At 40.4% G+C, this 25,023-nt stretch overlaps 8 protein-coding genes across 8 annotated transcripts; 5 read left to right on the forward strand and 3 right to left on the reverse strand.

Annotated features, from left to right (window-relative positions):
- Nucleotides 1-64: 64 nt before the first annotated feature.
- Nucleotides 65-1,115, reverse strand: ATC70_010148 (uncharacterized protein; the record flags this gene model as incomplete). The annotated part of the gene is made up of 5 exons (XM_064829368.1): nucleotides 65-106; nucleotides 170-742; nucleotides 803-828; nucleotides 891-906; nucleotides 987-1,115. 5 exons carry the CDS (start codon nucleotides 1,113-1,115, stop codon nucleotides 65-67), a joined length of 786 nt encoding a protein of 261 aa, XP_064686570.1.
- Nucleotides 1,116-1,270: 155 nt separating this feature from the next.
- On the reverse strand, nucleotides 1,271-2,211 carry ATC70_010149 (uncharacterized protein; the record flags this gene model as incomplete). The annotated part of the gene is made up of 3 exons (XM_064829369.1): nucleotides 1,271-1,569; nucleotides 1,622-1,857; nucleotides 1,916-2,211. The coding sequence occupies 3 exons, from the start codon at nucleotides 2,209-2,211 to the stop codon at nucleotides 1,271-1,273; spliced, it is 831 nt and encodes a 276-aa protein (XP_064686571.1).
- A 246-nt stretch (nucleotides 2,212-2,457) lies between these two features.
- ATC70_010150 (uncharacterized protein) lies at nucleotides 2,458-3,521 on the forward strand (the record flags this gene model as incomplete). The annotated part of the gene is made up of 2 exons (XM_064829370.1): nucleotides 2,458-2,824; nucleotides 2,896-3,521. 2 exons carry the CDS (start codon nucleotides 2,458-2,460, stop codon nucleotides 3,519-3,521), a joined length of 993 nt encoding a protein of 330 aa, XP_064686572.1.
- Nucleotides 3,522-4,461: 940 nt separating this feature from the next.
- On the forward strand, nucleotides 4,462-6,479 carry ATC70_010151 (uncharacterized protein; the record flags this gene model as incomplete). The annotated part of the gene is made up of 3 exons (XM_064829371.1): nucleotides 4,462-4,486; nucleotides 4,544-6,097; nucleotides 6,157-6,479. The coding sequence occupies 3 exons, from the start codon at nucleotides 4,462-4,464 to the stop codon at nucleotides 6,477-6,479; spliced, it is 1,902 nt and encodes a 633-aa protein (XP_064686573.1).
- A 1,132-nt stretch (nucleotides 6,480-7,611) lies between these two features.
- On the reverse strand, nucleotides 7,612-8,843 carry ATC70_010152 (uncharacterized protein; the record flags this gene model as incomplete). Its single annotated transcript, XM_064829372.1, has 2 exons — nucleotides 7,612-8,729; nucleotides 8,825-8,843. 2 exons carry the CDS (start codon nucleotides 8,841-8,843, stop codon nucleotides 7,612-7,614), a joined length of 1,137 nt encoding a protein of 378 aa, XP_064686574.1.
- Nucleotides 8,844-9,117: 274 nt separating this feature from the next.
- On the forward strand, nucleotides 9,118-12,495 carry PRE5 (Proteasome subunit alpha type-6; the record flags this gene model as incomplete). Its single annotated transcript, XM_064829373.1, has 4 exons — nucleotides 9,118-9,659; nucleotides 9,719-9,807; nucleotides 10,322-10,365; nucleotides 10,426-12,495. 4 exons carry the CDS (start codon nucleotides 9,118-9,120, stop codon nucleotides 12,493-12,495), a joined length of 2,745 nt encoding a protein of 914 aa, XP_064686575.1.
- A 1,289-nt stretch (nucleotides 12,496-13,784) lies between these two features.
- On the forward strand, nucleotides 13,785-14,803 carry ATC70_010154 (uncharacterized protein; the record flags this gene model as incomplete). Its single annotated transcript, XM_064829374.1, has 3 exons — nucleotides 13,785-13,845; nucleotides 13,918-14,368; nucleotides 14,437-14,803. The coding sequence occupies 3 exons, from the start codon at nucleotides 13,785-13,787 to the stop codon at nucleotides 14,801-14,803; spliced, it is 879 nt and encodes a 292-aa protein (XP_064686576.1).
- Nucleotides 14,804-18,073: 3,270 nt separating this feature from the next.
- ATC70_010155 (uncharacterized protein) lies at nucleotides 18,074-19,386 on the forward strand (the record flags this gene model as incomplete). The annotated part of the gene is made up of 3 exons (XM_064829375.1): nucleotides 18,074-18,478; nucleotides 18,543-18,579; nucleotides 18,632-19,386. 3 exons carry the CDS (start codon nucleotides 18,074-18,076, stop codon nucleotides 19,384-19,386), a joined length of 1,197 nt encoding a protein of 398 aa, XP_064686577.1.
- Between the last annotated feature and the right edge of the window lie 5,637 nt (nucleotides 19,387-25,023).

Consider the following 25,023-nt stretch of genomic DNA (forward strand, 5'->3'; position numbering starts at 1 on the left):
TCATTATCGTTTCTCGTATAATAAAACAGGATGCATTTATACCACATTTGTTTATTCATATATGTTAGATCATGATGCTTGGCTTGTCAAAAACCATGTTGTTTCTCTATTGAATTAAAGGGGATGTGAGCGAAAACAAAGACTAAATGACACTCTACTCTGTACTTACAGGTGATCGGCTAGCTTTGTTCTTGGATCTTGCTCTTGCCAATTCAACAATTTGGGCATCAATTCTACTCTGAAGGCAGGAGCTGAAATCGTAATAGCCACCAGTTAGATCAATGGTCGCCATTTTACTTTCGTTTGTAAATCTCTCCATGTTTTGTATCGAGGAAGATTTTGTCAGTTGCAATACATTCTTTTCCTTTTCACTGAAATGCTTAAACAAGTCGTTTTTGTCACCACTACTCATGATCATGGACGTGGATACCTCCAGTGCTGCTGCTGATGAGGCGCTTTTGATAGCAGTTGGAGACATGCTTCCTGATGTCAGCATGGCTGTATCTTGTAAGGAAGTGTTTTTGGATAGAGTGACAGGGCGACATGAGGTTTGTTGATCGCTTTGGCTTGTTCCTAATGGCGAAATTCTGCTTTTGCTATGTGTTGGGCTTTTCTTGTAGGGTTGGCGAGTGGTTTTTGGCAGCGGGAACTTTTGTAATGCGTCTGTAATCTGTGCCATGGTTGCCAGGAAATCAGAATCTGTGAGTATGCTTGCTGCTTCTGTGCTGGCGGTATCTGCAAACTGGAATCAGGAAGAGTTGGTATTCTGTGTACGTTTCAATTGGCTGTAAAAGTGATTTACCTCGTCCATAACAGGGCTATTGTTACCTACGGATGCAAAATTTAGTGCTGTACTTGTGTTACTGTACTCATTGAGCAAGTCAACTTACCAACATGATAGGTGTGCTATTGATTTTTTTAATTATGATGATATACATATGTTACTACTGGCTATCATGGAGGAAAATACAAAACAAAATACTTGCCCTAAAATCAGTGGGAATACCAATCTTTGATTTGTCGATTTTAATTGTTGGGCGACGATGTGTCGATTTCAGGTACTTTTTATGCATGGACATGTCGGCACAGCTCACTTTGGAGATACTGCTTCCCATCTTTGTAAGATATATATATATATATGAAATAAAGGGGAGAGAAGTAAAGAAAAGAAGCGAGAGTGGTAGGAATCATATCAGTGTATATATCAATTACAAGGAATTTATTATTACAACCGTATACATCTTGACCTTTTTTGTCGGAAAATTACAAACTACTCTGATTTCTTGTCCTCTGCCATCTTATCGTTGATCTCCTCAATTGCCTTGCTCTGCTTAGCCCATTTGTTGGAATACGAACCATACACTAATCCAGCTGTTAAAAACACAGCGCTCCATGCTTGGGCTTCCATGGGCTTGATGATGGGAAGACTCAAGTATTCACAGAAGGCGGGTGTAGTGGCAAATACGTAGAAGAGAGAGGTGAGGAAAGAGACCTTCATGTCCACAGAGGCAACGTGCAAAAGGCGAGGTGTAGAGAATGACCAATTGGGCTGATTCAAGCGGAAAGCATCTTAATGTTGTGTTAGACTCTCCACAAGCTTACTCAATGGCTATACACTCACCTATCCAGAGACCACCACCGCAGCCAGCCAGCGTACCACACAATACCTTTGCTACAAATTTATCAGCACCTAAAGCTGGATTGGCACTCACTCCTTCGACACCGACTTGGATCATGGCCAAAGCACGCAAGATACTATCGGACAATGTAAACACATGCTCGACCACTGGGATGGAAAAGAGGAAATCGACCACCTGATAGACGTAAGGGTTTGAGAACATGGCAAGATAGGTAGTACTGTTTGGTGAACGTGATGAGCTCAAGTATAAATGCAGAGATTAGCGCAACACCTTACCAGTGGATGCCCCAGAACTCATTGCTCTTCAAGATACCAATAGGCTCGCCTCTCAACACGGCCACAGTACATCCACCACCAGTGGCCATGACGAGTGTAGCCAACAAACCTTGATACCAGCCTACCTGATTATGTGAGACGCCTAATGCTGATCGATAAGAGTAATTGATGAGGATGGCAAACAAGACATCCAGCACGGGCAATGAGAAATTGACAATGGGAATGTCCACTTTGAGGTTGGCCAAACCAAAGACGAGTTGCACTACTTGATCGTTTAGAGTGGGAGGAGCTTCCATATTATAATAAGAGTGAAAAGGAAAAAAAAAGGGGGAAGAAGATAAACGGTTACTTGATTTTTTTCATCTTGCATAGAAGAAATCGAAAATACAGCGCCCAATCAAGTACCCCTGTGGGAATTTACCTTGAGAACCAAAATTCTACAGCACGCTAAAATATACCTCGAGATAGGTCAATCCAAAAAAAAAAAGACAAAACAAGTCGTTCTCTCTTACTTTGTTCTTTTGAATATACCCTTCTGTAACATGTCTATTCTTATCTTATCAGCAAATGATATCAACCAGCTCTTATCTCAGGGTGACCCAAAGATGGCCAATGCCATTGTAGATCTCATGGAAGCTACATTTAGTAAGTATACGCAAGGTCAACAGGATGCTGCAAAGGCATTGGAAGCACAATCCCCACAACGTATTGGCGTTTCAACCGAGACACACAAGGTGTTGTTTATGCCATCTCGATTGGACCACACCACGTCCATCAAAATTGTCAGTGTGCCTACAAAGGACGGTTTGAGCGGTTTACCTGCTACCATTCTCGTGATCGATGAAAAGACTGGCGGTGTAGAAGCTGTCATGAATGCAGATGCTTTGACTGCCGTGCGTACTGCCGCAGGTGGGTATTACAATTAAATGGATATACGGAGCGTATAGACTGATAGACGCCGTGTGTGTGTGACATGATAGGATCCGGTGTAGCTACTCGTTACTATGCCCATCCCGAGGCAAAGAACTTGGTCGTTTTTGGTGCTGGTGCTCAAGGCAGGTCGCATGTGGACATGATGATTGCTGTTCGACCGAGCTTGAAGCGGGTTGCTATTTGGAACCGTGGCGAGAAGCGCCGATTGCAATTGATCGAGGATCTCAAGAAGGCGTATCCTGATCGTACATTTGTCTCTGCCAACGAGCAGTTGCAGCAAGAAGTAGAGAATGCTGATATTGTGTGTACATGTACTAATGCCACTGAACCCGTCCTGTTTGGTCAGTGGCTAAAGGCCGGCGTCCATCTCAATTGCGTAGGCTCTTATCGTATGGACATGCATGAAGTGGATGCTGACACTGTCAAACGCGCAGAGCTTATTGCTGTGGATTCTGTTGATGCATGTGGCCATGAAGCTGGTGAGTTGGTCAAGTCTTCCAAGCCTCAAGATTGGATTGAAATGGGTACCATCGACACAAGCAACACGGACAAGGACAGGGGCAAGATTACACTGTTCAAGAGCGTTGGCATCAGTGTGCAAGATAGTGCAATTTCTGGTTTGATGGTAGCAAAGGCAAAACAAGACAACATTGGAAACACAGTTCCATTTTAGAATGTATGATTTAAATGAATATTTATTAACAAGTCTAAAGAGAAACATCAAATGCTATAGCAATGGATATCCATCTAATATTGGTAAAGAAAATATTAGTAAAAATGCCTCGTTATAAAATGATTTTATACATGAGAAATGGAAATGGCGTTTTTCTTTTCTTTATCAGCGAATATGGATAACATCAAGTATACCTTCGTAGGGTATTTGCTCAGGGCTTGACTCTATATTCTCAATCTCATCCCCAAAAGAAGAAGAAAGAATGCCGTTTCCCGTTTTCTACATATACTTGAATCGATGACTTTACCTTTTGACAAGTTGCTAGACAGCAACATGAGGGAAAGAAAGACGTACCTACCCCATCCAGCTTATTTATAATTGCTCACGAAAAAAATTTTCTGTCAAAACATCGAGTCCCCAAACGGTCACCTTGACCATGAGTTGAATGAGTGAGGTTTTAAGATGCCGAGAGAGATTGCCATCAGAGATCACAAGCCGTAGACTAGCCAACAGGTACAGAATGAAGGTAGTTCATATTTGAGTTAATGGCATTACTCTTATTTGCAAATTCATAAGAGATATAACCGCACTTTTATCGATAAGTTGAGTTGAAAGATACCCAGCATTGAAGATCGTTCAGTAAAAGCATCCCGTATATAAATACTTCAAAGCATCACGCCCAAAGCAATGCCAATAGAGACAAATGAATCAAACGCAGTTGCAAGATGATTCTACTCAAGTAAACGCATTGAATGGTGATGTTCTCGGTGTAATTGACATTGATTCCATCCCGGTTTCGCTTGCTTCAATGTATCCACACAGCATCTGATATGGACTGAATATGATTGGATGTACTTTGTAACTACATGAGTGCAAGTCTCGGCTATCCGAGAACTGCAACTTGCTCTTTTTCTTGTAATCCAAATTATCACACTCCCAAATGAACAAAAAGATTCCATGCCAATGTAAATCATCGCTACACTAGGTCTACTCAATGTACTGAAACTAATCCTGGCTTATAGATTGCCGACAGAGACGACGCAAATGCGAGAGATTAAGCCAAAATGAAGCTTGTCAGCGCTGCTTACAGACCAACAGAAAATGCACAACGCAATACATTTACGTGCAGGACGAATTACTAGCAGAGGACAAGGAAGAGAGAGAGAACTCACTGGAGCTTTACCAACAAGTGAGGCATTTGGAAAAACAGATTCAATCACTCGAGACAAGTCTACATCAAGAAAAAGCCCTAATACAAGAACCAAAGTGGGACCTCCAGATAGTCAACGGAGAGCTGCGACTAGCAACAGAAATCAAAAGCCTGGAGGAACTGATGATGTATGGAAAATCAGCGATTCGATACCTATCGCCATTTGGAGACACATTTCGAGCGAAAACGATTGTTCTTCATCAACACATGCACACAAGTCTTGTCAAGAATGCCATGCAAATCATTGCAAGGTCATTCCAGCATTCGGATGATCCAGAATCCACATCTTCACCAAAAGCCATCTCAAAGCGATTTTCAACAGGAGTTACAGCTTTTCTAGAACCTCAGTTCTTTATCGAGCGTTTGATTGCCAACTTCTTTTCCTGCTTCAACGACATTGTATCCATATTGCATGAACCTTCTTTTATGGAGCATTTTCATACGCTGCAAGATCCAATGCAAGACCCTCTTGTATTGGCCATATGCACCTGCTCTGCTATATCAACATGCAAGCACAACTTTTTTAATTCGCATGAAAAGCGGTATTTTAGCGAATACTTTTATGATCTGACCATGGAGAAGCTCGTGGACATGTTTGACGATCCTGGAAAGGCATTGGAATCGGTCTTGGTAATACATTTACTAATCCCTTTTATGGTGACCACATCAAGAGTTGCGGACTCGTTCAAATGGTCTTCTATGGCCATGTTGCTGTGTGATGGCCTACAGAAAGAATACCCAGATTTTGCAAAGGGCGGCCCACACCTACCAAGAATGACAAGGATAAAGTACTCTATCATCCATCGAAACAGCGTATTGCCATTTAGAGATTTCATTACTTGCGATGAGCGTACCTTGATCAAACAACAAAATATACCCATCGACATCTTGCCTGACGAGCCAGAAAAGACAAGGAACATTTTCAAAGTGTTTAATCTCATCTTGAGTCTATCCACACATCCTGCTTTTGTTGCCGTGGTAACACAGGCAAGACAAGTGTCAACAAGCGATAATTCAGCAGTAATTGAAATGAATCTCGAGGACATTATACGATACGAGGATACAATACGTGCATGGTGGTGTCATTTGCCACAAGACGTCAAGATTTGCAACAATCCATTTACCCTGACCAAAGACATGGTTGAAAGAGAGATCAATGCATGCAAAATCACAATGGCGTCCTACGTTCATGTTACAACAATAAAGATTCAAGCCTGCCTTATACAACCAAAATCAAGAAAAGCTCGCGCACTTGGTGACATGGACAACATTGTTAGTGATAAAGCAATTCAACTCGTGCTGCATTCAATCGACATGTGCTTTCATCTGATGAACCAGTTGGAGAAAATTGACTCCTTTTGCTACTGTGAGTATGTCTATGTCTATATAACACAATGTGAGTGACTAACACCTTTTTTTTAATAGCATCTACCAAAATACTCGTGCGTTGCATCGATACCCTGATGATTCTACTGCAAGTGGAAGATGAAAAAATCACGGCCATGGCGCAATCAAGACTAAATGACCACATGCATGCGCTGACTAGACGGGTGTCACCCGATCATCGAGTAACGACATCGGCATCCCCTTTCTCAATGCTTACTGTTGCACCACCTGGACCAACGCCATCAGTTACTGAGCTGTATAAAAACTATCCGTTGCCGCGAGAAGCTTTGATATTTGATATTGTGCGAACTATTGTGGAGCAAAATGCAAGAAATATAGAGGCGTTAAATACATTGTCATAAATAAAGCCGAATGATATTGAACAATGACTCAATCGCTCGTTATTGCAAATGATCATGGTAGTCCTGTATTATTTAAATTAGAACATGCATCTTTTTAGCGTAGATGGGCATCAAGCCATGGCTGACGACAATGAGTTTGACATGGTGATATGTTGGAGAAGACTAGTTTGAATGCGTACAGTATGCTGAATTAAACGTATGGCGAAGGGGTAATTTTGCGTACTGATTCAACTGTGCAGGGTACTGAAAAGACCTCGAGTTTATTGCTCTGCTGTATTACCTACATTGAAATTTGTCCATTTTCACTCTTTTTCCTCATTGCTGATCGACATTGTTCTTAGTAACCTCAAGTCAAACATTCCCTAGTCAAAAAAAATTTGCCCTCTACAACTTTGACTACACATACATCCCACATTTATTTAGTAATTTAAAAAGTTTTACTAGCAGCTTCTATTCAAAGTTAACTATTTTATAAAATCTCTCTTCTCTCAACAACCGTTTGCATTATCGTCATCAGGGCATAAGCGGAGGTCTAAACTGAAACTCGAAAACGAATTCGGAATTTTAAATCTTTAACATGCCGATCTTTTGTCGTTGGATGTTGATGCGAACTTATATTTCGAACGATTGCTGCTAATTGTTATTTCCTGGCATGCAAGCTATTGTATTAAACTATACCAATAGATGCAATAATTGCTGAAGAATAACAACGGCATTTGTGTTAATAAAGGTGAAATTATGCAATTTTAATATACTTAACAAGCTGAAATTGCTGCTTGTAATAACGCAAATGGCCATATCAAGATTGTTAAGATGGATTTTATTTCGATGGGACAAGGCACTTTGATTCTTCAATGATGAATCACATTTGTTGAGAACAGGTCGAAGTGAAGCGTTAACAGATGTTTTGTTTTGTTAGAGCTTCCAACGAAATTCAATACAATTAGGTATTATAGTATTTAACCAGCAGCAAGAAGTGAAGCTGCCCTAGGATGCAAGAACAAAACTTAAACAGGGCATACACATGAGTTCTCTTTAAGAAATTCAAATATCGAATTGTATCCATTAGCTTTTCTAAAGATAAGCATATCATTATCCAAAATCCTCCCTGATTCAAATCTCAATCCACTATTTATTTAAGAAAAGCAGCCATATCAAACACATCTTCTCCCTCCTTCTTTACCACCACACCTTGCTCAGTGACAATAGCCGAAATCAAACTAGCAGGAGTAACATCGAAACTAGGGTTCCAAACACCAATTTCTGCAGCAGCTGTACGAATAGTAGTAGGCTCATTATCATTCACACGCACACCAGCAACTGTAACTAATTCTTCAGCAGGACGTTGTTCAATAGGAATATCATCTCCACTCTTGGTCTTGAGATCGATTGAGGTGGAAGGTGCAGCCACAATAAACAAAATGCCATGGTGTTTGGCAGTGATGGCTAATTGATAGGTACCAATCTTGTTGGCAGTATCACCATTAGCAGCAACACGATCAGCACCCACCACGATGGCTTGAACATTGGGGTTTTGTTTCAAGAGAGCAGAAGCCATATTATCGCAGACCAAAGTAGCAGGGATTTGCTCATATACGAGTTCATAGGCGGTCAAGCGAGAGCCTTGGTTGTAAGGGCGAGTTTCTGTACAGTAGGCATGTTCGAGCTTGTTGTTCTTGTGGAGATCACGAATGATACCCAAGGCGGTGCCCCAACCAGCAGTAGCCAAAGATCCAGTGTTACAATGGGTCAAGACGCTGATATTTTTGGGATTCTTTGCATTTTCAACAATGTAATCAGCACCGAATTTACCAATGTTCTTGTTGTCCTTAACATCGTCAATCAACATTTGTTCAGCAGCTTCAATGTAAGCAGTAACGACAGTAACAGGTTCTTGAGCAGTTTTAGCTGTAGTGTTGATGAGATGTTCGAGCTTAGCAGCAGCATCAAACAAGTTGACGGCGGTAGGACGAGATGTTTTGAGGTATTCTAATGACTCCAACAAGAATTTGACGGCTTGATCGACAGTTTCGAATTCACCTTGCTCGAAGCGAGCATTGACATCGACAGCCAAAGAAAGAGCAGCGACAATAGCGATGGCAGGAGCACCACGAGTCTTCATGGTCTTGATGGCAGCATGGCCATTTTGAACATTCAACACAGTTTCAAAGATGGTCTCATGAGGCAAGACGAGTTGATTGAGGATGCGAAGATCACCTCTGGTATATTTGATGGCTTCGAGGGTCTTGGCTGTGAAGAAAAAAAAAAAAAAAAAAAAAAAAAAAAAAAAGAAGACATGTGAGTCTGTTTGCTTCACGAGCATGATGCATGAGTATCACACTCACTGTTGTTGTTGTCAGTCATTCTGATGAAAGGAAAGAGAAAGATGGCTAGCACTAGTCAAGGTGAGCAGTAGATGCTTAAAATTTCGTCATTTCTCAAATAGCCTTTCATCCCATCCATCACATCAAACGATACCCTGATTGGGCATCCTGGACTGCTCCCAGTAAAGTTTTTTCAATGCGTGTTGCACTTCCCTGTTGGGTATTCAGCGGCTCTTTTTTTTTTTTTTTTTTTTTTTCGTTTTTCGTTTTTCGTTTTTCTCTCTTATCACACACACATATATACATACCACGCAATGAATATTGATGAATATTTGGATTTGCAAGACCAAACAGAAACTAACTTGCTGTCAACAGAAGACACTGCATCAGGCCATGCAGCACAAGAGCATGAGGTTGAATGGCATTCAGCTCCTCTTGACACATTGAATAACAACAGCTTTTCTAATGATTGGGGTTTGTTGCAACAGAATGGGCTTGAGGGTCTTGAGGGCATAAATTTGACTGATTTGATTGCAGCCGGTTCTGCTGCTACTGCTGGTATGGATGCAGCAACAGCAGCAGCTTTAGCATCAAATGAAAATCATTTCATCACGCCTGGCTCATTGATGAAACAACCACCGCCACCGCCCATCATCATACCCACTGTAACAGCAGCACCACCAGAGGAATCAACACAGCAGCAAGAACAAAAACGGGTAACGCGATCAAGATCAAAACCAGCTGTGCCATCTCCACTTAAAAAGAAGAGAGCTACCAGAGCCAAGAAGCTGTACTGTACGTGCCAGCGACCCTACAACGGTGAGCCCATGGTGCAATGTGACACATGTGAGGAGTGGTAAGTATTTGTCACTCAAATAGCGCGAGTAGAATTGTTTCTAACTTGAGATATGTTAGGTTTCATTGCAACTGCGTCGACTTTAATCCAGACAACCAAGAGGACGATGAGGAGAATATTGATTGGGTTTGCAACCAGTGCAAAGAAGGTATGTTGATCATTTCTTTTTTTTTTTTTTCTTTCCGTCTATATGGGCATCATATACACACACACACGCACGAGAGTAAGTCTATGCGATCCATTTGACCACATTTCTCGTCGTTTTGAATGTAATGAAACATGATTTTTCTTTGTATTACATAAATATCTATTCAATGTACATTATAAACTGCTGTTATTCCAATCTATTTTATAAAATCGTTTATTATATAAAAAGCAATGCCATCTTTCATTCATGCAAATTTTCATTCGTTGAAAAAAAAGAGAGATCAACGTGATCATGCAGAAGAACAAGGCCATCCCATTCCATCCCCACTGCTTGTGTGCGTGTGTGTGTGCACCTGTCATGCACATATTTGACAGGGCAACGTGTCAAATAGCCTGCTTCCCTATGACTGTGTGCGTGTATATATTATGCCTGTGTGCGTGTGTGTGTGTGTGTGTGTGTGTGTGTGTGTGTGCATCTACTTGTGTCAGCGACTAATCTCTTGTGTGTATTATAGGTGCCAAAGAAACCAAAGCAGAAGAGGTTGCAGTCAAGGAAGAGGTAATAAATCAGCACACGCATGAGCATGACGGTAGACTCACTCTTTGCACGCATTTTTAGAAACCCACAAGCACTCGTCAGACCAGAACACGCACCCAATCCAAATGCCTTTACTCTGGCTGCAGCAATCGCACTCGAAAGGACTCCTTCTGCAGCGATGTCTGTGCTCGCAAACAAAACGAATTAGAGACGCCTGCTTCACGACCCACCAGACGTACATCGGCCATGCGCACAAGTGCACAGTCAATGGCACCAGTCACCAGCAAAGAGAAAAAGAACAATAGTAAACAAACGGAAGGAATGGATAGTCAGCAAGAGGACGATGACAGTGATGCAGACGAAAAACAAGATGAAGAGGAGGAATTTCAAGCTGAAGATGATCCAGAGGACGATGATGAAGAACAAGCACCTCAATCTGCTACACCTGACACGCCCATGTCACCCAGCCAAATGACAGAGGAAGAGAACCCAGTGCGACGCAATGTCATCAAGAACATGAAGGCTGTCCTCAAATCCATCTTTGACGTTGCCCTGACTGAGAATGCCGATATGATGGAAGAATCCACACTGACAACGGAGGAAAGAGCAGAAGCACTCGCCAAGTCGATTGAAAACACCATGCTGGAGCAACTGGGCGATGGAGGGCCAAACAAGAAGCGTCGTACTTGTGGAGAGCCTTACAAGAGCAAATTTCGCTCCTTACTGTACAACCTCAAAGACAAGGCCAACAAGGTTTTTCAAATCAGAGTAGTTACTAATGATTTGACACCAGATGAACTGGTCAAGATGTCCTCTGAAGACATGGCAAATCCTGAGCTCAAGTCTCTGTCTGAAGTGTTCCGCGAGAAGGGACTCAAGAATTCGGTCATGAAGATAGACAATACACCCATCATCAAAAAGACGCATAAGGGAGATATCATCATGGTGCCTGATAAAGACAACGACAACATGTACTCTGAGCAAGTGCAACAGGAATTGGACAAAATTAACAGACACAACAGCTCGTCTTCGTCCTCATCACCCACGTCTGCATCAGCAGGGACAGCCATCTCACCTACCACGACGAATGCACAAGCGGATACGAATACCAGCAAGAAACCCATCTCCAGCCTAAGTCCCACCACCAGTTCTACTCATCAAGCTGATCCCCTGGACGATATATTGGCCCGTATTGGTATCCCTGCACAAGAGGATACTTCCCATGTGTCCAACAAACGAAGCGGATCAATGTCTAGTACTACGTTTGCAGAGGATGTAGATCCCGAAGCCAAAAAGAGACGAGTTACATTGGACGTAGAGCAGCTGCTGGGCGATGAAGACGAGACATTTAAGGTGGATGAAGTAGACACCACTGAATTGGAAAAGGAAGAGGAGGAGGAGAAGGAGAAGGAGGATGCGGCTCAAGAGGTACAAGCACAAACACAAGATGAAGATGACTCGCAGGCAGTACTCCCTACCATCTGGCAAGGTCGTGTTAATATGCCACAAGTTGCAGAGTTTGAAGCCTCAGCTCGACAAATCGGAGGCCGTTTATTATCAGAGGCGGAATGGGACCAAGTACTTTCACCTACCATGTGGATTGAAGGCCGTATCCCATCTGAGCGTGTTACCAATTATGTGACACAGACACAGTATTCCACTAGTCGTGAAATCGTGTTGCTGGAAGTGGAGGCAAAAGGGGGCGATGCCAATCCACAAGGTCAAGTCTTGCTTAATTACCTGGACTCAAGACAACGCTATGCCGTAGTTGGACACAACAAGACCAGGATCAAGGATTTCTACTTGATTCCTTTGTACAAAGTGCAGCACATTCCAGATTGCCTGTATGTCGTCCGTGTGGAAGAAACCAAGCGACAATGTGATTTGTTTCTGGGCGTCTTGGTGCTTACAAAGCATGTGCCAAAGCCTATCGTAAAGCAACCATTGTATTCCCCTGAAACATTACCACGACCACAGCAGCAGCAACAGCAACAGCCGCCTTATCAGCAACAGCCTTACATTCCATCTTCATCTTCATATCAGCCGTCTTACGGATACAATTATAACACTACGCCTCAATCATCAAATAATCACCGCTATGGTAATTACTCATCATCATCCGCATCATCATCTTACTATCGACCCTATTAAAATGCATTTCATCTGTCTCATATGTCTTTTTGTCATATAACTAATGCCGAAACAGCTTATAGTAATAATAATAAAAAAAAAAAAGTTATCAAACTCTTATTGAAACAGGAGATCCTTTAACGGGATAATGTTTACGTGGTATGACCCAAAAGAGAGAGCCAGAAGCGGCCGTTGGGAGATTACGATAATACAAACCATTGTTCCGAATACGGTTCTGGATTCATCAAAAAATATGTGTGTGTGTGTGTGGGGGGGAGGAGGAGTAGACAGTATGAGAGAGAGAGAGAGAGAGAGAGAGAGAGAGGGGGGGGCATTAAACTTTGTTTGCTTGTGTTTGGTGTGTGATCCATCTTTTATATTACAAGAGCATGCTTCATTAACTTTAGGATCGCCATTCACAAGCAAGCAAAGGAGACAGATTACCATCACCGTCATCATCGTCATGCATCGGCACCACCATAGTGTATTATTCACTCGCGCTAGTATGCTTATTTAGTGTAACGGACCTTCCATATGATTTGCTTGAGAGTGTATGCATGGCTAATAAGCAGATCATTGCATTTCATGCTATCCGGAGAAACAATAACTATGGGTAAACTCATCCAACGCAAGATCCCATGAACACATCTCACAATAAGCAAGCTCTCCTTCTCCCCCCCCCCCCTTTTTTTTATTTTACAAGTCAACTTGGCAAATATGATGAGATTGTCAAACGTAAGACAGACGCACAATTGACTCTACATGGAGTTATTGTATCCATGGTGATTACATATGATTAAGAAATAAGAGGGGGAAGTGCAACTCTCCTGTACCCATTATCGTCATGATGATATTACGATCAAGCCTATTGCTGATTGAATAAAAGCCCTGCATTGGCTTGAATCAACTATTGTATATTGGACACGTCAAAAGAGGTGCCTGTTTACTTTGTATGAAGGGATTGGCAACAATAAAACAAATGGAAAACTTGTTAAATTTAGAAATTCCTGATAGTTTAAGTTTTTTTTTTGTTTATTTTTAAATAGGGCTCTGGCCGTGATTAAATGTAGAGAAAAGTTCCCAGCACAAGTTGCCTTTATATTAACCCGTTGTCAAGTGGAATCAGATTTGGGGGGTTCTTTCTCCATCTTTTTTTTTTATATAAAGACATGCTATCTTGCAATGCATCCCCTTTTTCATTTTTTTTTTTTTTTTGTTTTTAAAAAATTATCATTTTCAAATATACCTTCATTCATATTGCGCTGCTACATGTAAATCCTCTACACTGTCATATATAAAATACCATCATCATGTTAAGATTCGACAATAACACCACCATCTATAGCAACATCAATAATGCAACTGTCAAAGGTGAGTTTCGCCAGTGAGGATATATATATATATATCGGAGCTGTGATTCTAATGACACACATATGCAAGCAGTAGCATTTCCTTGGCTCCGAAAGAAGACGAGTAGCTGGTCTCTACGCTCTTCGACCAAGAGCATTAGATTAAACTCATTCTCATCCACCGTCTCATTACCTCTCTCCGTTGCATCTACCGCTTGCTCTAGCAATTCATCCATAGAGGGAGAAGACGAGGAAGAAGAAACACAACATGTTTCCACAACACTCATTATACCCGAAGAAGACGAAGAAGAGGAAAGCCAGGAACAAGAGGAACACAAAGATTCACCACCTGATTATGATGACCCTTCTCATCCCTGGATATTCAAATTTCCAAAATCATTATCAAGCAGAGTAATTATACCAAGAGAAGAAGAAGGCAATGAGAAATTACCAGATTATGAATGCTCGATTGATAAGATGTCATACATGCATGTAAAGTGTGAATTCAGCAAGCCCAATGTGAGATCAAAGAATCGGTCCTGGAAGTAAGTATATTCATCACTCGCGCATTGGCAGAATACATGGACTTATAGACACATTGCTCTACCTGTAGGGACTACTATGTGGTTATTTATGGCACCAAGATCACTGCCTATCATCGCAATCCCAAAAACAAAAAGTCAACCACACCAGCTTGGAGTCATTCTATGCACGGCGCGCAAGTAACTGTGGCATCAGATTATGTCAAATTCCGCCATGTCATTCGACTCAATATACAGGATGGACCGCAATACCTCATGACAACACCGAATGAGGCTGCTAGGAATGAATGGATAGGTGCCATAGAGTCCTCTATACACATCAGCTCGGATTTGGATGTCAGAGCTATGCCACAGTTTGTCACTTTGAGTCGGAGGAGAAGACTTAGACAGAGAAGAGCTCAACAACAACCAACGGCTCAAGATGAAACGCTTGTATGATAACAATTAGAATAAAAAGAAACTGTATATAACCCCCCTGCCAATTTTTTGTCTTTTGGTGCAAATGAACAAAGTTATGTTTGCATTGTTTTAGTGTGATTGGCTCATGAAATCAAAACGATTTACTTTAAAATCAACGTCAATTGAAGAGCATTAGATGTACAAACCAATCAAGATGTGTACGCATCAAAGCTGTACATATTTGAGCTTCATTTTCAAGGTAAAAAACGTGATCGTTTGATTTTCGCTGAAAACCATGAGGTATACCTCAGATTTTTGGTCGAATTTTGACGATCCCATAAAAACTGAGCAAAGGTGTCAAGCAGTTACTCTCTGACGAGAGCAACTGTGGGATGCTACTCTAGTGGCGTAAAACGGCTTCCAGTATGAGAAATCACAGCTCAAATGTACCTAGTTTCTGCTGTGTTTAGCACGTTTTTGAGCATAAAAAGGTACAATGACAATGGTACGCACTCATACATGAATCGCTCGCGTTGTTACCAATGTAGAGCATCTTACGAGAATCAGATCTATTGTTGCGAGCTGTTTATGGATTCCTCTCATGATAGTAAAATGTTCAAAGCGATGTTTTTGTATTGTAAAATCTATCAATCAAACATTAAGGGACATACTTTGCTATGTGTGGCCTGATCTGACTCTGTGCCAGTGAAATTGTGCTTTTGTATCTGCCTGTAGTCTGTACCAAAAAACTGCCAACGTCTCTTAACAACGAAGCATAGTAATTTGTGTCTATAAGTCAGTTCTTAATAAGAAAATGAAGCCCAACTGGGCAAAAATGGGGATGCGTGATGGATGTGAGCCCTTTCCAAATGTTGTAATGTACACCCAATGCTTACATTGATGTGTTTATATATTTCAAGTGATCAACGGCTGTCAGCTTTAACCCTCTTGTTGAAATCTCGTATGTGGTTCCCCAAAGCATTTTAATTGTTTTTAAGAGCAAGACTTTATTCATTGATAGTGTAATTTAATGAAAATGGCGGTACCGCCTAAAAGAAGAAATGCTTTACATACAAATGAGTAAGCGCTGACACCTCTTCCAATTTCGAGCTTAAGAATGCTAATGTCGCCAGATACTCGTCATACCTTTGCTCTATAGCCTCTAAACCCATAACAATTATGTCCCTTTCGCTGTCATTTTCCAGCCTTTGATCTCAATTCCAATCATTTGTCAAGCGAAAACTGTAATTGCTACAATACATAGGTGCCAATACCGATTTGAGCATGCACTATAGCCTCGACATGAACAGGAGCAACGTTTTCATACGTAACAGAGAAAAGGGAGGCATGTGTGAGGCATATTGATTGAAAAGACGTTTACTTGGCGCTGACCATCCGCATTGATATCCGAACAATCGGTAATCTAGGGACGGTATAAGTTTGGGTAAAGTTGGTTGATTTGGGGAAACATGTCAATGCCAATTACAGCATGCTTAATGTCCAACTTTCCTTGCTTCCCTTTTATATGTGAGTCTACTCCAATTGGCTTGTATTCAAGAAGCTTCACAAGGATAGACAGCGTCTTCAATGAAGGCAGAGCCTCGAAAGAATGGCCGATTGAAGCCAGTTGTTGGCCAGCGATTGGAATCCACCAACGAAGGCGTAAACCGTCTATCCAATGATGTCCAGTAGTACAGCGACCAGACGTGGCACGTAATTCATCCAGGATGCCCAAGGAAAAATCGCTTGAGGTTGTTGTATCCCACTCTAATGATCAACTGCTGTCGTTCCTCGGTTTCAATAGTATTTATACAAGCCTTGCACCTACCGTCTTCCTTGAAGGCACATCCATATCTGATGCCGACAGACATCTTGACTAGCTTGTCTCTTTTACCACAAATTCCAAAGAGTGAGTGCACGGCGGGCAACCCGATATCAACACGAATATATGGTATATGCCTTAACGCACCCAAAAATTGATTGGAAGGTTCTTCCTGACAAGATAACGAGCTGTTACGTTGGAAGGCTGCTGACTTTTTCCACGCCATCTACTGTCCATGCCCTCATGCTAATACCGCCTGGTGGAATGTTTCATCAATGTCAGGATATTCTAGCTTGGGCCCGCGTAGGAAAGGGCAATTTTTCAGTACACTATCTAGCCCCTTCATATTCTAGAGAGATTTAGCATTCAAAGTCAATCCCTCCAGGTGTTTGAATCCCTTGAGCTTGTTGAGAACAGGATTTCCGTTGCTGCGTTCCATTGAAAAATGTAAATGTTAAAGCCATCGTCATCAACAATTGGGAACAGCGTTTCGCTCTGATCTGAAATGTGATTGCTGATTGCCCTTTTCCCTTCTCATTCCTTTTTCACTGACTACAAAAGGATTGTTTTCTTCATTGAATTGATTCTTCCTTATCCGAAAGTTTAGCCTGCTAATCTGTCATGCCATCCAAATTGCGTTCTTGGAGGCTGGAGTATGGATTTCCACCAATGTGGAGAGAGGCAAAAACGTTGTAGCTGATTGATATAATACAACTTTGAGCACGGAAACAATTCAAGCTTAATAAGAGAGATACTTGTTTAACGTAGAGTGAGCACCATGGAAGATGGAGGAGAAACGCAGCACGAGTCCAATTGATGGTAACACTGGAGGTATTTGAAGGGGCCTGTCGATGTGATTCCAATGCAGTGTACAACATCATCCTAACAGTGTGGGGTGCTATATTTATCCAAATGAGCAAATTAGCATCCCCCTGTGGCATTGTATGCGACAGCCATACGCATGAATTTTATGCTGTTTATGGTAGTGCAAATTTCTTCCGATTTGAGTGTTATAATCCAAACCATTGATTTCGGGGAAAAAGAGCGCCAACATCTATGTACAATGTGGGAAGGGTTCATAAGGGGCAAGCACATCAAGTTGACACATATCAATTATACACAGTAATGCTATTAATAAGAATCAAGACAAGGGATTTAGAAAGTTGTTCATGTTATATATATAGAAAAATTGATGATGTGGTCAAAAGCTAAACTGAAGAAACAACCTTAACTTTCTCCTAGATACCCTCCTCCTCGTCTTGCACTCTTCTTCCTCTTCTTCTTTTCTCGTTATTTCTTGTTCTTTTATCCTTCTTGATATGTTGTATAGGACATATTGTGTAAGTTTCCGAGTTTGTTCACCTACATAATTACGTCTTTTTTTTTTCCTTGTTATCCCTTAATTAGATTCTGCTTTTCTACTCTATTTTGTTTTCTGCCCTCTTTTCCTCTTCTTTTTCTTTTTTCCCTTTCTCGAGCAATCCAGCATGATGATGATGGCGGCTATTGATGACAAGATAGGTGATCGGTATAAAAAGATCAAGGTGTTGGGCAAAGGGAACTTTGGCCAAGTCTTTCTAGCAGAAGAGATCAGCACCAAGAAAAAGGTGGCGATAAAAGTAGTCGACACCACACGATTCAAGAATGAAGATCAAAGACAGCATGCAGAGAACGAGACGGAAATTTGTAAACTGCTATCAAAAGACTTTCAGCACCAGCATATTGTCAATGTAGATCAAGTCAAAGTCGAAAACAAGTGTATTTATTTCATTTTGGAATATGTGGAGGGTGGCGAGCTCTATGAAAGAATCAAATTGGAGGGAAAGATTGACGAGCCACAAGCAAAGATATGGTTTCGAGAATTAATTAGTGCGGTTGCATATATTCACAAGGTAAGTTGCTGCGTGAAATAAGATAATATAACAATAAACAAACCGTACATGACATGATGTACAGCATGGCATTGTACATCGTGACCTGAAGCCAGAGAATGGTAAGTCATCCTATTAGCTTTACATGTTGTCATTTACTAACGCCAACTGTAGTTCTCTTGGATAAGCTAGGATCCATCAGGTTATGCGATTTTGGGTTTGGAAAGATGTTTGATGCCACTAAATTACTCGATACGTATTGCGGAAGTCCCTTTTATGCAGCACCTGAAATGGTCACTGCCACACCCTATAGAGGTCCCCCTGTCGACATGTGGAGCTGTGGAGTCATTTTGTATGCAATGTTAACTGGTCAATTACCATTTCATTGTGATACCATGCCAGAATTATTCAAGAAAATTAGCTTGGCACAGTACTCTGAACCTAGTTCCCTTTCGGATGAAGCACTTTCTCTGATCAAATGCTTATTATGCAGAAATCCAAAACGAAGAATCACAGCAGAGGGTGTACTGAAGCATGCTTGGTTAACAGGTAATCCCAAGCGAATGTACAAAAAAAAGAGGCACACATTCAACAGTATACATCACTCGTTCATCATCAACAACAACAATCCCACTTACTGCACTGTATCTCCATCACCCACAAACACGTTGCCTTCGCCTATTATCTCAGTGGGCGACGATGAGTTGGCCTCTTACAGCAATACACCGGATAATAGCAATCAAAGAGCTTCCAAAGCAACCCGATTTCTGTTGCATGCACTCAACAAAAAGTCCCAGGTGGCACCATCAAGAGAAAAACCAAGAGATTCTCATAGCAAAAGGGCAAACAAAACCTTTCTGGTCACCGCTGAGCGTATCAAACGATTCTTTTCATCCACATTTGTTCAAAGAAGATTAACAACTACCTAATATATACTAATTGCTTTTCATGCTACCACACTTTTTTTTTTTTTTTTTTTTTTTTTCACATGTACATGACATGACATGATTCCCACCTGTACTTTGCTTTCAATCTAATTTACAGTTGCTATCCCTATAACCACTCGATACCATACCACACGTACATACACACGTTACTAAATATTAATAAAAACCTAGCATAGCAAACTGTACATGCGCAAAGATGTATGCATCCATTGGCTTTTATCATGCGTCTGGGACACGTCTAGCCGATAATTCATCAGACAAAGCGGCTGTCCTTGCACAGAGGGTTTTGACGCCAATTTTCAATAAAGGATGCGGTCTGTCATTTGTTGCTATTCGACAAGGTCTTTACTGATTTAGCTTCATCAGCTACCAAATGTTGGTGGCTTTTTTTTCAAGCGAATTTATCTAGTTGTCCTTCCTTTCTGTATCTTCTTTATCAATGTATTCTTCCTTTTCAGTGTTTTCAAATCACTTTCAGGCTTGATACTTCCATGTATGCAGCATTGTACTCTTGTCTGGCATGTTTGAGATTGTGGTATAAATCAGAGTCGATTTGCTAGTGCTTTTTTTTTTCGTAATTGCGTAATATATTACCGCAATTCATATCAGATAATATTTTATTGCATTCTATATCGTTCATAATGACATCGTCTTGCATTCTATATTTAATAACGCTAGTCTGGACATTGACGATTCATGGGCTGCGTAAGATGTCTGCAGTAAGTAGTGAAATCTCTAAGGCTCCAAGACGTCGTTCAAAGGGAACGTTGACAGTATTGAGCAGAGAAAAGAGGGTAGAACTAACAGTGGTTTTTGTTGATTGATTGTAAAATCATTATTCTCATACGAGCCAGGCCAGACAGATGCCTTGAAACTCAGGTTCCATATTAGAGTTGTAAAGTGTCTAAGGACTGAACATTTATTATGTTATGATATTAAATCAAAATGTTTGTTTCGATCCAAAGCAGCTTCTGAATCAGTTTTTTGAGGCCATTATATGCAAAATCTGGATATTTTTGCTAAAAACCGTATTTCATATTCTACCAAATTGCTCAATAATTTCATTCAAATTACTTATCACAATTAGCACCATCGGAAGTGCCTTGAAAAGTACTTTAAGAATGTATTAGGAAGTGGTGGACAATTATCAATTTTATATAGTCGAATCTGTCAAAATAGATCAATCAAGTCGAGAAATAATAGAATTTGGCCAATATCAAATATACTATGAGTCTGAGTTGAAATTAATTTTGGCTGGTGGTGCCGGCTGGTAAACTCAGGGCCCTTCTAATAATCATGAAGGCAATTAGAGATGCTTCTGAAACTAATGGAGAGTAGTTGGCAAATTGCATAGTGCTTGTTAAGCACGAAGAATAAAAGGATTATTATTTGTAGCTTATAAAAAATGTTCGATATTATAAAAACAAGAAAAGACTTATTTGAATAAGATCAGACACAAAAACTAAAGATTTATTGATGAAGACAAGAGTTATTCTATTTATACTAAGTTCTGAATGCCAAAGTAGCAATTTATCTTGTACAACGCTTATCACATCTGGTGAACCTCAGTATTTAGATAGCTGAGATGCACTTCACTTATCATAGCTTGTCCATGTTGTTGCACAACACAGACATATCTACCCATCAAGAATACCTTAATCTTTATAGACAGTTGTAGCCCTTCTGGCACAACAGTGCTGTCGTTATCCATGTTATTTTCCCATAAGGTCTTATATTTGATGACGTCAATTCGCCAATTCACTTGTAAGATCAACTGCTTCTTTTCTTTTTGAGGCTCTGAAAGTGTCTAGGGGCCATAAACTTATTATGTTACGATGGTTACTAGTTACAAATTTGTATAATAATGACCCAGCAGAATTATGCATACTACCAGTAAATTACTAGAGATTTCGTATCTATTTTCCTTTGACGACCTTCCCTCAAAATACATCAAAAACAAGCTTATTTGTATGCCAATTGTAGAATTACTTACATGTGCAGTACCATTCGATGCGCATTCCAATTCCGTACCGACATACGTGGATAATATAACTCTGTTAGGGACTGTTGTTTGAGAATGCTTCTGCCTACAGGTGATAAGAAGATACAGGATCTTGAGGAAAACCATGAAGGGAACGTACATTTGAAGCCGGGAACTTTTACCTTACGATAAATCCAGAATAGAGCTATTGAATGGGATTTGTTTTATCTAAATCCGATGCGTCTTTTCCAAGATTTGATCAAAAATGTCCTTGGACAATACTATCAATTTTTGGCCTAAATTTGCTTGTGATAGCAAGGTAACATTGTAGATGGCACTTTTCTTAAACGTACAAAATTCTTAGTAATATCTCATGATACAATCATATTAAAGCTTTGAGACAGGGCTCCTTCGACAGAGGTTTGTTTGCTCTACATTGTGCGAAGTTTAAAAGGTACAGTTGTGTCGACAAAAACTTGTAATATGTCCAAAACAACTAAAAAAGAGCAATAGCTGTCCTATAAAAAAAAAGCAACCTGATAATTTAGGTCAATGCCCTTACAATTCGTATCATGAGATTTTTTCTATGAATTCGACTCTAATTTTGACTTAGCTGGAAAGCAGTGTTATCATCAGAATCGGTCAATTTTGAGGTCGAACGATTTCAGAAATCCATAGATACCTCATTCAAGTTAGCGCAAAGCTTGGGCTGTACGTATTTTAAAATAATGCCGGTATAGAGGGGCTTTCCGTCGCTACATTGGTTGTCAAATAATTAAGCGAGTAAAATGCAAAGGAACCAATATTATATGGAAAAACGAATGTTTCGACAAGCACTATTATATTTACTATTGCCAATTCACTCAAGCTTCTTCTCTATTAGCTATATTCTGTTTTCCTATGCTTGCTCTACCAAAGAATGCCTTGTTTGCACACCTACTGCGATACTTCCTTTCAAAGATCGGATTTTAACTCTGAAATTGGAGTTCATAGTCGCAAAACAACATGTTTTTTTAATAACAATAGCATAACAGAAACACCCTCCATACGGTGCTCAAGTCTATAACGTAAATACAGGGCGTGGTACGACTAGTAACAATGCACAAAAATAATTTTATATGCACCACTACTATAACAAAAGTTAGCCTTGAGCGATCATTTCTTTGAAAATTTGGCGTGGAATGGTTTTTCGGCAGTTTAGCTCCGTAGAACTATTTAAACCCGATTTTAGTATGAGTTGTTTATGTTGATTTTTGTATCGCAGATTATGTAGGTGTCATGAACCTCTGTTCGCTCGAATCTGATACATGATTATTTCGTTGTTTGATCTCGCCAATCTGCTGACACGGATTCAATGATGAATTCGTAATAATTAGTCGATGATAATAACCAGTTGCCAACTGTATCTAAAACGAAAGCAAAAAGCTTCTTTATTACAGGGCATCTAGCTTGCTTAAATATGGTAGATCCCTGGTCAATGACTACTACGTTGAGATGGTATATAAATAGCAGCCCACTGGGGCCTTATGGATTGTTGGTATAGCCTGTTGGGAGGCCACCTAAGTCGATATGTTTCATGTAGTGTAGGTGGATCTCGATATCTTGACATTAGGGAGATTGAATGTATTATTGTAGTTCCAGAGGCATCTGTGCACACACAATTGACTGGGCTTGTAAACATAGATGTGATGTGATACGATAAACATCATCTATGCTGCTACACTGTAAAAGGTGGCTTGAGGAGAAAGTAAATGTAGCCTAAGATGCATGCTTGTATGCAACACTCAACCTGTCTCGTATCAGCCATTTTTCTTTTATTATAATTGTTCAACGCTGTTGTGAATAGACGTTAAGTTTAGTTTTACGACTAAACGTAATACCTTTGTTGTGGACGACCGCCAAAGCGTCCTACTGACCTGAAAAGCATCTTGGTCAATCCGAGCAAGTCGTTCATTCAAATTTGCATATTATCACTGACGCTCAAGCTTTAAATCACTGTATTATTCGAGCATCTCAAAAAGACATGATCGTCAGAATTAGAATAAAAGCGTCGGTAACTTAGGGAATGAGTTCCGTATAATGCAAACCACCAGGGACATTTCACAAAAAAGCTGTAATTTACTTACTTCTTTGGCAGCACGACATACTACGCTTTATTTTTAGGCCAAATTCTGTCCCAACTTAACCATTTTGAAGCCAAAAAACTCATGCCACAAAGCGTTTTGAGCGCTTGGAATAGCACCAAACGACTCCTCTTGGATACGCTTTACTTACTGATGCTTTATCACAATTTTTTTTGGATCGTTGCAAATTCATGAAAATCATTGTTTTTCCATGAGTATTAGCAAGGGAATATTCTTGAAAATCAAACGATCGTGTTTTTTGCCCTAAAAATAAAGACTTTTCCTATGATACATATTAGATCAAATTGATCGTAAAGACGTAATGCAATACTAGAAACCCTTCCTATGAAATTTATATATGTTAGATATTGACATTTCTGCAAAAAACCTGTTTTCAATTATTTCAAGATTGCTCTTTATTTTCGGCCTGAAAACTGAATGTAACCGGCGTCATCCGATGCGCCTTTATCGACTCTATATAAATGCGTTAGAAATTAAAGTATAACAACGACAGTTTTCATAGTTAAATTTAGCAGAAATGTTTAAAGAATGTGAAATCAAGTCAAATTCGAACACGAAAACACCCACTTCACAATTTCAAATTAAAGTGCAGCAGTTATGGCTACCACGGCAGAGTACTGAGACCAAATCTACTGGTCGTGACGTCGGTTAGGGCGCCCTCTCATTTTTCCATACCCCGTTTTTTTTACCCTTTTTGAAAAACGCGTTTACTGTCAAACCACATTGGTTTTGGAACCCTTTTGATTGGAAATAACACTCCAACTTCTGATGACACGGTCCTGCACTATTAAAAGTACTTGATACTGCTTCTTTGAAGTGGAATATAGTAGGTACCATTCGACAACGAGCAGAGAAAGACGTAGAACAAGCACTAATAATCGAATTTATTTACTAGGTTTCGATAAGTTTTTTGCCTGTTTGAAGTGGGTGCTGCTTCCATTACTTTTCTGCTATCTCTGCTGTCTGCTTTTTTGCTTTATTATGTCTAGTAGCTGCTGTTGCTGGTTTTGTTGATATTCTGGTGTTTTCTGGCCTACTGTCTTTGTTGTATACTTGTCCTCTGGTCTATCTCTGGTGGTTGCCTATACTCTTCTGGTCTCTCTGTGGTGGTGACAATAAGTGGCAAGTAATTTGTTTGGTCTTTGTCTGGTCTCTGCAAGTGGCGTTCGTTCTTTGGTTTTTCTCTGGCGCTGGCGCTGGTGCTGGTGCTGCTAATCTGGTGTTTCCTGGTCTGCTGTCTCTGGTGTATGCTCGTTCTCTGATTTATATTCGGTGATTGCCTATTCTCTGGTCCATCTGTGGTGATTGTCTATTCTCTGGTCTATCTCTGGTGGTGGTAAGTGGTAAGTATCTTCTTTCTTCTGGCCGCAATGATATAAAACTTCTTTAAACGTTTGTATTACTGCTTCCTTTCCTATGATACTGCATTCATGGTGTTTGTTTTGTTGCGTTTTTCTTTTTCTTTTGTTGATTGTGTTACCTTTGTGGCTTCAC

This window comes from Mucor velutinosus (genome assembly GCF_035048745.1).
Source record: "Mucor velutinosus strain NIH1002 chromosome Unknown tig00001563, whole genome shotgun sequence".
In the NCBI taxonomy this organism is placed as follows: domain Eukaryota; kingdom Fungi; phylum Mucoromycota; class Mucoromycetes; order Mucorales; family Mucoraceae; genus Mucor; species Mucor velutinosus.